Source organism: Parambassis ranga, chromosome 5 (genome assembly GCF_900634625.1).
Source record: "Parambassis ranga chromosome 5, fParRan2.1, whole genome shotgun sequence".
NCBI classification, from domain to species: domain Eukaryota; kingdom Metazoa; phylum Chordata; class Actinopteri; family Ambassidae; genus Parambassis; species Parambassis ranga.
Genome location: NC_041026.1, coordinates 18003309 through 18018908, shown reverse-complemented (window position 1 = coordinate 18018908; position 15600 = coordinate 18003309). Strand labels below are relative to the sequence as shown.

At 38.8% G+C, this 15600-nt stretch overlaps 1 protein-coding gene across 1 annotated transcript in view; it reads right to left on the bottom strand.

The window, feature by feature from the left end:
• Positions 1–3627: 3627 nt before the first annotated feature.
• Positions 3628–15600, bottom strand: part of tex264b (testis expressed 264, ER-phagy receptor b) — a 29300-nt gene continuing 17327 nt past the window's right edge. Inside the window, exons 3-4 of the mRNA XM_028406675.1 lie at positions 12476–12641; positions 3628–5962 (exon numbers count right to left, since the gene is read on the bottom strand). Coding sequence (XP_028262476.1) covers positions 5676–5962; positions 12476–12641 — 453 coding nt within the window. The 3' untranslated portion in view covers positions 3628–5675. The remainder of the gene's footprint in view (positions 5963–12475; positions 12642–15600) is intronic.

Sequence of the window (15600 nt, the reverse complement as noted above, 5' to 3'; positions counted from 1 at the left end):
TCTTTTGCGCAAACCCCGCTTTAATACGCAGAGAGCGCGAGGAGCTTCGTGTGACGAGCGGACTCCAGATGTTGCTCACTTTTGGGCATGTTTGCCAGGCAGCAGTTTGGATCTGTCCTTGGTTCTGAATTGTTCTTCACATTGGCAAGTCTTCCAAACTCCTCTCGGTGCTCTCCTAACCTGTGCTGCTTAGCCACAGAGTGCAGAAGCCCGCTGAAAACCGCCCAAGTGCTCACATATGTCCACCACAAGCGCAGATGGATGGAGGGGTTCTCTCCGCTGAGTGCGAGTTAAATCTAAATGATATTACGCATTTCTTTAGCGTCACATTTCAGTCTTGTGTATTTGGAAAGTTCATCAGACCAACTTCAAAAATTAAAGCTGTGCAAAAAATTTCCTGCCGTCGGATCGCAAACGTGCAGCCACTCTCTGCGCCTCCACAGCTAGAATGAGTGAGAGTCGACGCTGCGCCTTCCACCAGCCTGACGATGCTTCATGCAGAGTGTGTTGGTGAGGCAGAGAAGTGAGTTAGGAACGACTCCAAAATAATGAATTTACATAAAAACAATCATAGCGTGTGCTGATTAGCATGCAGGAGAAAGGGATAAAAAAACAATCACGTATTAATCAAAATCCCAAATCCTGTTTCCAACTTCCAACCAAGTGACTCATCCACTGCATTTCCCCGCGGAGCAGCGTGAGTCTGTACGGTGGCAACGTTTAATAATAAAACCGGAAAAAGTCTTTCCAAAAATATTCTACAAGACGCTGCCTTTCTGCAGCTAAAATTAGAGAATTAAATAAAGAAATAAATACCAACTCTCTCTCTCTCTTTTACCACTCAGTGAATGCTGGCCAGCTCCTCATTCACCTCCACCTCATTAAAACTGAATCACACTTCGGTTGAGAGGCACAGCACTTCGCAAACTCGAGAGGCACGATGCACAGTGTGTTTTCCACTGAAAAAGGCGACCACGCACGCACACACACACACACACAGACAGAGAGCCAGAGAGAGAGAGAGAGATCGCAAAAACATAATTTTAATAAAATCTGCACTCATTCAAGGTGTTCATGCAGATATTAGATATATCTCCTCTTAGACCGCAGCATTGCACAATACCAGTTTCTACCATAAGGTGGAGTAGTGAGGTGATGTTATGTTATCTGTCCTCTGTGCCTGCCTGGTCTATGGTCATGTAAGTCAGCTCATGAGTTGAGGCTCAAAGTGCTCACATCCTTAACAACGCAACCCTATTATTACTACAAATGTGGGCATTTTGACTCTTACTGGTTTCAAACTGGACTTTGGTCCTTTGTCAGAGCTCTACTTCTTTAATGTTGGGTAGGCTTAGGCATCTAATCCATCTTTTTCTAGGAAAATATTGACTCCTTGTTAATCATATGTCACAAACTTCTCCACCATTTTTGGCTACTATAGTGAAGTCCTTCCTACCTTCCGGTTGAAAAAAAATAGTGTCTATATATACACACACATAAAGTATCAGTGGTAATTAATGTCAAGTAAACAGTCTGTGGAAAAACAATGTGACATCAGCAGCTTTGAAGATGGTAGTGAGGAGAGAGCAGAGAAAGATCTGCCAGACTGGTTTGTTTCCTTGTGTTCAATTTACTGCTGCATAGTTATATTTAAATTGGGAAATATTCAGGAAATACAGTTCAGTCAGTGTGAATTCATCTTCATTGCAATTTGTATGACCGCCACCCACACATAACTGCAAAACACCTCTCACCACTTTCAAATGTTTCATTTCCGGATTAACAATAGCTCCTCTGCTGTTAGGGGCTGGGAACAGAGGAACTTTTCCTGTGTACAGTGGCAATTAAAAAGACGAGCAAGCGCCGCTTGTTGCATAATTCGCCAAGCTAACACAAAGGGACCAATTTTCTCCTGAAATAGAATTGTAGTTTACATTACAATAGTTGAGGGCATGCGGGTGGAAATGCAGAGTTTAGATAGCAACATGCCAATTAATGTCGAGCAAAATTACAGAGGACGCAGGCAAAGCGTTCCCAGCCAGTGGTCAGCGCACATCAGTCACGCTGCGGCTCCCTTTGTAGTCTCAACGCTGATGATGACAAAATGTTCAATCTAAAATCCTCAATTGCATTCCTCTGTGTGGTTTTTCTGTTGATATCTCAAAGTGTGACATCTTAAAACAAAGAAGCAAAAACGCACACTGCGGGTGACAAAGAGTGATCAGATTGCTTTCACCTCAGCTGACTTTCCACTTTTACAACCCACCACTCAGCTTTTACATGGTGTTTCCTCCACAACGTCTTTACCAGCAGGGAAATTCAAGCTGAGTTTGAAAAGAACAAACTTTTTTGAAAGGTCACTTCAACATTATTATTAAAGCTACATCCAGGCATACAGAAACAGTTTCAATTTCATTTAGAATATCTGTCTCCGAGCAGTCAGGATAGCAGGTCTGACTCCCTATAACACACATTAGCTCCATCCATGCTTCACAGCCAATGTTTCTTTTCTTGTCTGAGTGTTTTTGGAGATGTCAGCATGTTCAAAATTGTCTCAAGACTCTTCACAGAACCCACAACCTGAAACCTCCCCCGAGGGAAACAGGAAGAAATGTTTACCCTCCTGCTGAGGCTGGCTAGGTAGAGTGATAGAAAAAAAATATGTGCGCAATACATCCTTAACATTTCTATGAACAACCAAAGGTACCATAACCACATGATATTTGGTATGATTATAAAAAATATGTTTGTAGTATGTCCCTAACTGCAATATGAAATGTAATGAATACCAAGCGGTCATAAATACAATGGATGTTTAACACAGTTATGAGCGTCCATGATAGAGCAGCTGATATGTTCACTCATACTGAATGATAGAATCCATTTTACATGTAAACTGGCTCAGTATCTATCCACAGATTTAGATTTCCCAGTGCCCCATTTCTATACAGAACAAATGGCTCTACCTCATGGGTATATCGTAACAAAGAGCGGGGTACATTTGCTTATTTACACAAAGAGAGAGAAAGAAGGAGAGAGAGAGAGAGAGAGAATCCCAGCTCTCCCATTCCTCTCACAGCTCATCCATCTCGTTTAACTCTATCCTCTGGGAACCACATCTTTGGAGTCATCAGCATTTAGATTAAAAATATAAACACACCCTATAGATCATCTTATTTGTAGAACAGTTGTCAGGTCACAGCGCAGCATTCTGCCAATTAGGTCTGAGACCAATTTACATCACATTAAATAATGAATGAGCGAGGCTGTAAGAGGCATAGTGTTGTTTATTTGTTTGTTTTTAGCAGTGTGTTTTCATGTTTCCTTGTTTTCTTATTTGCCTTGGAGACTGGCTGAGAAATTTAGATTTATAACTTGACAATAGCACATTTCTATTTCCTTCAAATTAAAAACCCCTCTCTTCCTCTCAAGTTTTTATTTGGTTTTAGGAGAGTGTTACTTCTTTTCTGGATGACTCACACTTTTACACTGATTGTTATTTTCCACAGTTACAGCTAAGTGTTTGGGCAGAACAGTTTTTCACGTGATGAACAAGACTGACAATTATGAAAATACTATAAAACAATACACACATGTGATGCTGTAATCCATCTCAACAGGGTGCAGCATAAGTGATGGTAGACAGCAATCAATCTGATGATAAACTCCATCACCCACATCCTCAGTCAAAGCCTGAACTCTGGGTCATTGTCCTGTTGACAGACAAACACTAGGCTTGTATTAAGCATGAATAATATATACTTATGCTGTGAATGGTGAATGGTTTGTAGTCATGTCAGTTGTGTCTACAGCATTGCTCATTTCTGTCAAACAACAATAATAAGGACTTGATGTGACCTCTTATTTGTTGGAAGATAAAAGCTATGGATATCACTGGACATGGGTCATCAGATGCTCTTTCAGGCTGCAGCCGCCATATTTATTAAAAAAACAGAGCAAAAGCAGAGAAAGAAAAAAAAATGAAAAAAATAAGAGAAAACAAATTAGCCTCTGCAAAGAGAAAACAGATGGCAGAAACTTAAGAGAAAGAGAAATAAGAGAATTCGGTGGCTAAACAGAAAATGAAAGAGCTGGGGATGGTAGCCAGCTGTTAAGTGACGGTAAATATAAGAGTAGATAGAGCCACAGAGCTCTGCTTTTAGTCACAGTGAAATGAATGGTCAACCCACTTTCATGCAATTATGTCCTCAGTCAGACGACCACAGAAGGATGCTCATTCTACATTAATGTACACCACTGTCTTTGGAAGTACAAACTGTGCAACACCATACAAGCTAGTAAAAAATTCTATCAATTACAAAACAGTGATCTCTCTGTGAGGTGGAGGCATTTCAATGCTTTGTGTCAGTCACATATTAAAGGCTCTTTGTGTACATGTCACTGAATATACTTGACATGAAGAGAATTCCCTGCATGAACAACACTGTGCAAGTCTTTAAGGGCACTTTAGATGTTTTTCAAATACATTGACTTATCCTTTACACGCTTAAAGAAAATAAAAGATCAAAAGTATCTATTTGTAGGTCCAGTGGACATCTGAACAGTTATCATAACAATATGTAATGTATACAATCAAGAAATGACAATTCAATCACAAAATCTTAGCAAATCCTAGCAAAAATCCTGAGAAGAGCCAGCACCAACAATTTACAAGGTGGTCAACCTTCATGTCGAAGTTTCTCCCAAGGATACAGCTGTTTCCAAACTGCACACTGGAGCACAAGAAGCAACCAGAAGGAAGAGTGAATGCAGCACCACTATCAGACCAGCTCTTGTCAAAACTGGCCTTGATGGAGAATCCGTATCCAAACAGAGAAAAAAAGCTGTATGTATGTATGTGTATAAAACACAGTGAGTGGGCAGGGGAGTGAGTCCAGCTGCTTTGACAGAAGCCAGCTTCTTAACAGAAGTGCTGGAGAGCAACAGTGAAGCATGGTGGCAGTTCTTCCCAGTCCTACATAACTGAGTTGGTTCGGCTCAGTGACAGATGATTTGAAAGGTAAAGACTAATTCAGTTCTTTCTCTGTTTACTGCAGAATATAAAAAAAATGAAGAGAAATACAGACCTCATGGCTTTTAAAGCATCCTTACAGTAAATCTTTTGTAAAAGTCTTTGTAAAAACGTGTCAAACTTGTCTAACAACTTAGAAAAACTGTGATCGATGGAAATGGAAGATATTCAAGTAAAATGCTTCGGGATAGCAATACTTCAGTCATCATTTTAACAGTAACACTTCTATAAAAAAAAAAGGTTAAAAAAAACTCTACCTGAACAACCTACTGAAAAGATTTCAAGTAGATAAAAAGAGTTTAAACACTTTCCTTTACAACCTGGGTTTAAAAACATAGGAGCCCCATGAAAAGACCTAATATAGACTCATCCTACTCACAAGTAAATCTCAAAAACCATTTTTCTTTAAAGTACAGACTGTTTTTGTTGAACACGACATAAGTACACTGCCCAGTGTGGGTATGTTGGTGCGCCTCCGAGCCAGCAGTGGAGATAGTTAGGGTGCTCACTGTGTGAAGGGGCGAGCCAACACACAACAACCCTCTTCAGTGTTAAGCCAGCTTTGTTTGTAAATGAGCAAAGGTGGAAGGGGCCATTAATAAGTAGAAGTCTTTATTTGCTCATCCTCAACTAAATTGAACTTTTACTCCTCGCCTCCTACAACACCCTGCCACCTCTGAGTAGGAACCTCTGGACTCTTCTGGTCGGAGTCTCCCTGAAGCTGTTCATGTCTCACTCCCTGCTGTCCACCAGCCTGCTCCCAGTCCATCTCTTTGCACGAGTTTCCCCTGGAGGTTCTCCGTCTGCTGCATCTATTCCCTCGATCTTGGATGGGCACAGAGTGGATCGAGGACGCCGCCAGTGACGTCTCTCTGCTGTCTGACAGGAGAACCCCGCTCTCTGAGCTGTATTCACTGTTGGATTCTGCACCTAGAGCAGTGATAAAACAAAAGGGAGGGGAAGGACAGATGGTGAGAGGACTTCTATAAACAAACACCGCATGAGAAAAGCAAGACCGCCCAAAAAAAATCCAGGGCTGGGATTCAACCAAAGTCTGCATGATGGCATTTGAGCTGTACTGTTATTTCAGTCCAGAATCATGATTATATCTTTCACAGCTTTATTTTACATCCAACAGATGGGTCATACACACAGTCTTCCTGAACATGGTTTTGAAATGCAACCAGAAATCTACAAACTGTGCAGAAATAAAAAGAGTGCTGTTGCATATTGCCTATTCAGTCTTATTATGACAGATTCAAAACATTAAAATATAATATGACCTTTTTTTGTTTTGCATTTCAACATGACAGAGCAGCTGTCTTGCCTGTCACACGTCTCTCTGCTTGTTAATGAACCATAGATACCAGCTACAACACCTTGTGCTGTGATTTGAACTTGAATTCAAAAATAGGCACTGGGGTGTTGTTAATTAAAAACTCCTTGAGGTAAAGGTCTTCTGTTTTTTTAATTGGATGAGATCATATAAGCAGCACACTGGACTGTTTTTCAGTTTGTTCCTTCGCAGGTTAATAAGATCAATTCGTACCTGTGTGTGTGCCAGTCTGTTGACCTTTTGTGTTTGTGTGGCTTTGAGTGTTCAACTCTCTTCTCAAAATCGATATCAGCCTGTCATTAACAGCATGCCTGATGAAGATGGTTATGCACACAAATGCCAAGAACCAACGTCTAATGTGGGCTAAAACATCGAGGCTTAAGGTCACATTACAGGTGTGTATATATATATATATATATATATATATATATATATATATATATATATATATATATATATATATATATATATATATATATATATATTTATATTTATATATATATATATATATATATATATATATACATACATACATTTAAAAAGTGGGAGGCTCAGGTCAAAGACTAATCACTGTGGGGCATCACTGTTTTGTATGAATATGTTACAGTTTAAGACATATAAACGGGTCTGTGAGCTAAAGCACTAGAAGTGCAACTTTTTTTTCATGAATAAGAGGTCCTCCAAACGCTTCCAACCAGAGTTGACTAATCAGAAATATCTCTGCAGACAGACTCTGCAGTGATGGCCTCTGTTTTCCAGAAAGTACAAAATGTGCTGCTGGTGAACTCACTAGAAAATGGTCACACTATTACACAGTATTTACCTTGGGACAAATACAGGGTTAAACAATCAAAAAGATACAGTTAGAACAGATGTCAACTGTGCCCAGGGTGTCCCCTGGGTCTCACCCATTGACAGCTGGGATGGGATGGTGGATAGACCATTACCTGTTTCTGAAGATGAAGATGTCATTGCTGCAGAACCTGCTACATGACCAGCGTGACATCATGCCAATATATAACATGTGACTTTTAATGACACATGCAGTAACTTTGCATTTAAAGCTATACAGCAATGCGTGTTTGTTTGATGCTGTTTCATGTGCATTAGCTCACATTTTAAGCTTCTTGTGCTTCCTGCTATTTCCTGTCAAAACAGAACATAGAAGATGTACTAGCAGATATCACACAACTCGTCACCCAATCATGCAACAATATAGCCACAAAAAGTATGTGTAAAGAGACATGCTTATGGTACAATGCTGCAGATTTTCACTCGGGAATCATTCCTCTTATAAAACAGCATAGGGGGCTAGATAAAGATTATAGTTGGTCTTTAATGTTATGTCACATTTTAGTTGTATACATATGAAGCAAAAAGCCGACTGATATACTGAAGTGGAAATTCTATGAGAGGCTGTCAAGACATAAAAAGAGAAGCAAAACAAGATATTTCTCCATGTCTCATTAAACCTCAAAGAAAAAACACCTTCACACCAGAGACAATCTGAACAGCACACCTGTGATTTCAAGTTAACATATTTCTGGCACTACAAGTAAAAGACGTGTTACAGTGCAAGATTCAAACTGTTCACAAAATGAATCTTATTGGAAATGTTCATTATTAAGAAGTGTGTTTTAAATAACAGTCATATTAGTGCACAACAATATTGTTAAAAACGTAAAGGACCTAAAGGCTCTTGTGGTTGTGTAGCACGTCCCCAAAATATGAAATCAGAAAAGATAAGGGGAGGAAATGACTTAATGTTGACAGAGAATATCAAAGTAGGTCCAGGGTTGAGTATATAGTGGAGTTTGAATAAGTGTTGAATGATGAGACTTTAAATTAATTGCAATGTATGCTGCATAGATGATTGAATCATACATTATTTATCCTTGATGCTGCATACAACAGACTGTGATGATTTTATTCTGGATTCTACTGTAAGAGACGCTTTGCAGAAAGACATCTGAGATGACACAATGCACAGCACAGAATGAACTTATATTTGTCTTTATAAAAGTGCATTTAAAATTCAATAAAAACTGGCAAATGTGAATCTTGCCACAAGCTCTAGCTGATTAATTTACACGCACCTCATGTGCATGTGATTGATGGAGAGAAGAGCGAAATTAAATAAAACATTAAAAATATGCATAATGGGATCTGAGAGAGCAACAGGATTGGTTTTCAACTGCTGGTTAGAGCCCTAAAGCAAGTCACAAAATTTAATCAGTCAGCGGGGAAGAAAAATCCCATTTGGACTGGAAGTTACACACTAAGTATGACATCTTCATTTTTTAGCTGAAATTTGCATTTCATTGGAGAGGTTCAGCAGTGACTTCAGGCATCTGCCTCTTAACAGTGCAAACCTCTTGATTGACAGTTGATCCCTTAATGGAATGAGACAGAGAAAGATGCAGCAAAGTTTGAGTGAGATAAGATTTAATGTTCTTAATGTGCAGCACGATAATTATTGTGAGCAGGTCAGAATGACTGCAGACGGAACGTAGAATGCAAAAAGTGGTGAGACTCAAAGGAAGACCTAGAGGACGAGGACACTGACATTAACAAGATGATGCTTAAAGTTCAACCAAGACAAAAATGTGGCAACAATTTCTGAGTCCATAGGAAGCAAGTTGCACTTGTATGTGGTCAGGTGACGTAATGTATAATATCCTCGCACATAAATGACAGGATTTCCATCACCATTGATTCCCAAAAATATAGATTCAGGCTGCTGATGGCAGCATACACATTCTTAACACACACTTAAGACCAGGGTTCATCTTCATGCAGTGTCAGACCACTGCATAACTTTCCCCCACATTCAGTTGTTGTTTGCTCAGGTTTATGAAAAGGTCATGGTTTAGGTAAACTCCTTGAGTTGCATGGTGCATAGCTACGCATAAACATCCGTCACTTTGATTGCCTTAAAATAAGTATTAATTTTTTAGTAAAGGTGGGCTGAGATCATTGTTACACATTGGAGTTATCAGGGCTAAGCAGCTATCAGTCCTCACCAGGAAAACTACAACATAGGGGTGTAGTGGCCTCTTACATTGATGTAAATATAGTGCATGTAAATGATAAATCTTCACTATGATGAGATCAGAGGCTTGTTGCAGACTAATCCATGTAATGCCTATTTTCCGTGCAAACCTTCACACAAAGTACGAGACACAGTGTAAACATGGTAACAGTGTGCTTGGAAACAGAGCAGACCTCTTTCTATTGCTCCTGTCACAAAGTATGCAAACAGTGTGAAGAATAAAGACTAAGCCCATCACATGATACATCTAGAGTTGTGGTTGTGATATGATATTAAATAGCATAATGTGATGCTCTAAATAAAATATATTCTTTATGAATCAGTGCCTAAAAGAGTGATACTAACCTCTTTTATGTCCTGCAGAAAATACAAAATATAAAGCCGCTTTTAACAGGCTGGACCATATCAGAGAGTGATGGGCTGATTTTTAGACTGCTGTCTAACAGAGTGAGGAGCCGTGTTTGCAGAAGCTTATGGGTTGATCTGGTCACTGAGACAGGATTAGTATGGAGGGTGGAGAATACTGGGTGGCGGCGAGTGAGGAGAGGTAGAGGGGTCAATGGAGCCAAGAAGCTTCCAGTAGCCTGAATGCACCACTGACCTGGCTGAGTTGATTTCAGTGTGACAGGAGCACAGCTATCTGTCACATTATCATTCACAGTCATGGACCTGAATGTCACTTCCACTCTGCACTGCTCCCATAACACATGAAGAGCTCAGGATTTGTCAACACTGCTCAGTTTTACTCTTCTTTAAGTAAGTAAGTAGAATTGTTGAAATTCTGCTGCTGAACCCATTGTGGTAATGCTGTGTAGCTTTTTTATCATGTATTTTGGTGTACTAATCTCTCTAAATTATTGACGAGCTTCAGCCAATTGGAAAAACGATAAGCACTCAATTTATAAAGAGCATAAGAGCATTATTAGTATAATACATTTATATATAAAAAACAACAAAAACAAACATATCAAACTTGTAGCACTTTGCAAATGAAAAAAAAACAATATTGAAAGGAAGGTTTTCCAAATCAAACATTTCAATAATAATGTCACAATCGTTTTATACAAGCTGGATTAAACTGTTGACCATTTGACAATCTGGGATTTACAATGGTTGTTGGATTAGTGGTCATAGCAACAAACTTTTAAAATGCCTTCTCGCAAGTAAACATGGTTAGGTAAAGGACTTTACCAGCATGTTTTCTGGATATCCACCCAACAACAGCTGCAGCACTGTATTAGAGGTAACAAGTTGATAACAAAGAGAAGAGAATGTGTCGTCAAGATTCCTCCACTGAACTCTGACTCAGTGCTTTTAAAGATGTACTTGGGATGGAAAAAAAATCACATATGTACTTTATATTTGGAGCCAATTACATCAAAATTGCACTCTTGCCGACCATTTATTCATGAGGACGGAGAACATTAGTTGCTCTGTAGGCTGCTGAGTAAAAGGCTGGTGGAAAAGCTTTCTTAAATACTTCAGGTATCCTTGGCTTTCAGATTCAGAAATTTCTGAATTATTTAGCAAAATAATATTTTAGGTGCAACATAGCTAAAGGTGTTTTTTTGTTTTTTTTACTAATTAACATTTAGCTCATTAAATGACAAAGTACAGTTAAAAAAGCAGTCGTTGCTTGTTTTGCCTGACCGACAGTTCATCTCAGACATCTACATCTACATGATATAAAACAGATTTAATGAATTCTCACATGAAAGTTAACAAATAACAACATAAGTGCCAATTTGCAGACAACCATGTGTTTAACATTAAGCCCAAGGTGCAACAGAAACTGCCATGTTTGTATTCTGATGTGTTTTTTCATGGTTATTTTTACTTTTATTTTCAGTGGAGCTATATTTGGATTCATCACAAGGTCTAGCTCTGTTGAACTGAACTCAAAGATATGGCCTCTGCCATGAAGCTGTAGCAATTAAGCGTTATGAAGCTGCTATCATCAGCTTCATGGGCTCATGATGAAACTCACTTTATTCGTCTTTCCATGAGCTTTTATGTTTCATGAGGACACATTACTGTCAAGTAAATTTGGATTTAAGTGCTTGTGCTTCTCTTACAGTGATTTCCATATGGTGTCTGTATATGTGCGGACAGCCACTCTTGTGAGTGGCAGCGCACCTCCACCAGAGGCTGTTGTGTCTGGGCTTTTCATTAACACCTAAGGAGGTGTCAATCACAGTTTGCTTGTGTGGGGCTGCTCATAAACAAAGCAGCAGTAGAAACAGGGTCTGATTCCCCTGGGTCCCACCTGAGCATCAATTACTGTGGCTGAAGGCAAAAGCCAAAACACAAGTGCCTTAACATGCATGGCCTCTAGAAAGTAATGCTGACAGAGAGATGTTCCAGATCACCTGATTCTGAAATTTCCTGTATCTCTATGAAGCTTTTATGTAATTTCCCCATTGTGGGACTAATAAAGGTTTCTTAATCTTAATCTTTTTATATTGTGGGTTATATCATTATATTTTTCTCTCACAGCTTATACTCTGAAAAGAGAGCAGCTATGTATAGTAGTGCAACAATTAGCAGCTAAACAGACAGGTAGAACAGAAAATTGTGAAGGTCACTTCAGCTCAGTGCATTATGGTGCCGTAAAGCTGCACCTGTGGTCTGAACTACATCTTACATTATGAGGAAGTGCTGAGATGGATTGGAATGCTGGCTGCATACTGACTACCTGTGGTGTGAGGCTCATGGAGGATATTTTTTTACTGGTACACAAAGTAACTAGAACTGAGGGTGGTGGCCTAGTTGAGGCAAGCAGGGATAAACTGTGTGGAAGAAGAGTTGCTTGGATAAATGTAAATGGTATGATGTGAGTTAAGACATCATTTGCTTACCAGAAATGCATCATTTCCTCTGGACTTGATAATTAAATGCTTTCACTAGCTGAAGCTGAATTTGCATCCATTTTCCAATAATACCATTAACCCTTTAGTTTTCAAGAGATTAAATTTCCACTATACTTGAGCATACTGCAAGCACAACAACAGTGTCTATTGTGTGCTTATGCAGCACAGCATAAAGGTTCACTTACCTGAGATGTCTGTGTCACTGTGAGAGTCCTCTTGTTCTGACAGCCTTCTTTCCACCAGCCGGACTTCAGGCACATAAAAATCTCCCTGCCGAGCCAACGGGACCATGAACTGGATCTGACCCTCGCTGTAGATTTCAAGGAATGGGTGTGCACACAGCCTCTTTTCCTGAGGGGGTTACAGGTAAGCACAGAAAAGACATAATCATGATTAGATCAGTGTCATGCCTAAAATGACAATTAGCTGCTCCGTAGTCTTTATTTTGAGCTAAACCAATACTTAATGTACAAACATGAGTGTTATTATTGCTTTTATTTACCATCATGTTTGCAAAGTACTTCTCCATAAGAATTAAATTGTGTGTAAAGCTGCTAGGGTGCAAAGTCGCTCCTGTCAATGTTAAAATGAACTCCACCAACACCTAATTAACATGTGTTCCTAAATAAATGAACATACATGAACGTGCAATGGGCAGAGGGGCACCGCAAGCACGGACATGCTACTGATCCCTGAAGTCTCCTTTCTTTCCATCAGGGGTGAAAATTATTTGATTTCATGTGTGGGAACCTCACTGCTTCACCCCTGAAGTCCACATGCATCATGTTTTAGATCCCACCGATCTGTCTTTATGAAGACAATAGCCTCGGCTTATATACATATATATACATACATATATATACATATATACACATATGCAGATAGATAGATAGATAGATAGATAGATAGATAGATAGATAGATAGATAGATAGATAGATAGATAGATAGATAGATATACATACACATATATACACACTATCTATCTATCTATCTATCTATCTATCTATCTATCTATCTATCTATCTATCTATCTATCTGCAGAAGACTCACATGACAGACAGCACTCCACTTGTTGGGGGCTCATTAACCTTTCATACACAATGTGTTTTTATTCCAGTCATAAAAAGTATTGACTGTTTTTCCCCTTTTGGCATATGTTAAATATCAGGCAATATGAGAAAAATCACAGCAGTGCAGTCATGAGTATTCAAAAAAATATGTTAAAATAATAAACTTTTATGTTATTATTAGATGCTACTTTATATTTGTAACCACCCTTTATAATTTTAAAGCTCAATGTGGCGCAATTTAAAGCTAGTTAGCTTAGCATTCACACTTTTTTTTACTAATGTACCCAAACATACAAAACAAGTCAATTCAGGTTAAGTCTGATTGGACAGCTTTAATAAGGTATACTCTATTTACTGATGTTTTAAAACAGTATATTCAGGTTTAGGGTTGCATTTTGTGACAATTACTTTTTTGATGTTTTTAAATCTTTTAAATAAACTGCATAGAATTTAAACCAGCCAACACAACCAAAGTAAAAACAGTGTTCCTAAAGTACCACATTATTAAGACCTCTGCATTTACGTCAGCACCCTGTATTAGCAGAGGAACTTTAGATTATAAATCTTTTATGGCAATTTCACGACATCTCTGAGAGTTGAACATTGATTGTTTCTTGACAGTTCCTGGGAGTGTGAAGTCTCTGTGTCCCCTTCTGATGTTTCACATTCAAGCAAAGTGGAAGTGCTGACAGGTAGTTACTGTCGAGTGGAGGAACGTTGCACAAATCTGATAATCAGGCTTGTAGAAGGAACAGACATGCACAAGACAGATTCTTTAGTGAGGAGTGCTGACTTCTTTTCAAACTCTATCCCATCATCTCTTATCACCATCTGTCTCAACCCAATTATGACAGCAGCAACGTTCCTCTCGCTGCTGTCTGCAGGAACAACATTGTCAGTTGCAGTGATTTCAGCAACATCAATTATTGGTGCATTTTTCCTTCAGAAACATCTGTGTATTCTCATTGGTTTCGCTCAACAGCCAGATCCAGTCAGTGTGTGCTACATAATGCATATTGATGTGTATAAATACACACAGACACACACACACACACACACACAAGTTTAATTTTGCAGTTCAGATCGTATCAATAAATGATCAAATGTGGAGATGAAGTGCAGACACAGAATCGGTACAATAGTGAAACGTTGTGGCTTTGTGTTAATATTTTACTAAACCCTGATTTGTTAAAAAAAAGGTCTTTAATTTGCATTATTCAAAAGGATGCACAAAATATTGATTTGACTAGTTGGAGAAGGATTGAAGAGGACCTCACAAATGCAGTGCTGCAGACGTGAAACAACAAGACTAATGGCACACTTAAAAAAAGCAGAGTAGGGGTGGATTTTAAAGCCTCTAAGAATACAATAAACTAAAAGTCAAGCATCATATTCTTCTATCACTGCTTTTATACAAACCCCATACTGTGTCCACGGGTGAAAAACTGCACATCTGTTCAGAGAATTCAATAACAAAATGGCAATACAGACTAAGAACAAATCCTTCAATGCAACAGGCATGTCAGTTAGTAATAAAATGAAACAGAAACAGGAAGGACCAATGAATGAGCCGAGGAATGCCGTGACTTTGGAAACCATTCTCTCCACCATGTCACCTGTTTATTGGGTCATGCACTTTTGTGACATGCTGTTCATTGCTTTATTTAATTAAAAAGAAAGTATCAGGTTTTCAGGCTCAAACCAGAATGACTCATCTGTTCGTCTGCTTTTGTAACTGTCTCCTTGCCATAGTTATTCGCCCACTGAAGATCTACTAAAAATGAATCCTACATTAGATGAATTCTGTGAAAAAGGGAAACAGAATCTGCATTAGCACAAATGTTCTTTTTCTTAATGCAAAAGTAAAACTGCTCTTTGGCAGGAAGTGTGCGTGTGGGGAGGTGATGAGCACTTGTGAAGACTAACAATGACGGCCAGAAAAGTGAGGGAGACAAAACAGTATGCTGTTAATAATCAACTAAAAGTGTCCACACACTACAGTTTGTACGTTCAGCAGAACAGATTGTAGTTTATATGTTTTCTTTCTAGCTTAAAATATGAATGAAGATTTTGATCAATCAATCAACAACTTCAAATGTCCCTAAAGCCACTGTTATTGGTAGATGTGGTTTCATTGTTTCGTTTTTTTACAGTAGATAATTCAACCCAGACATATTAGAATATGACCCCAATTTCATACCTCAGCTGTACAGAGAGGCAGATGAAATAATACAAGTAA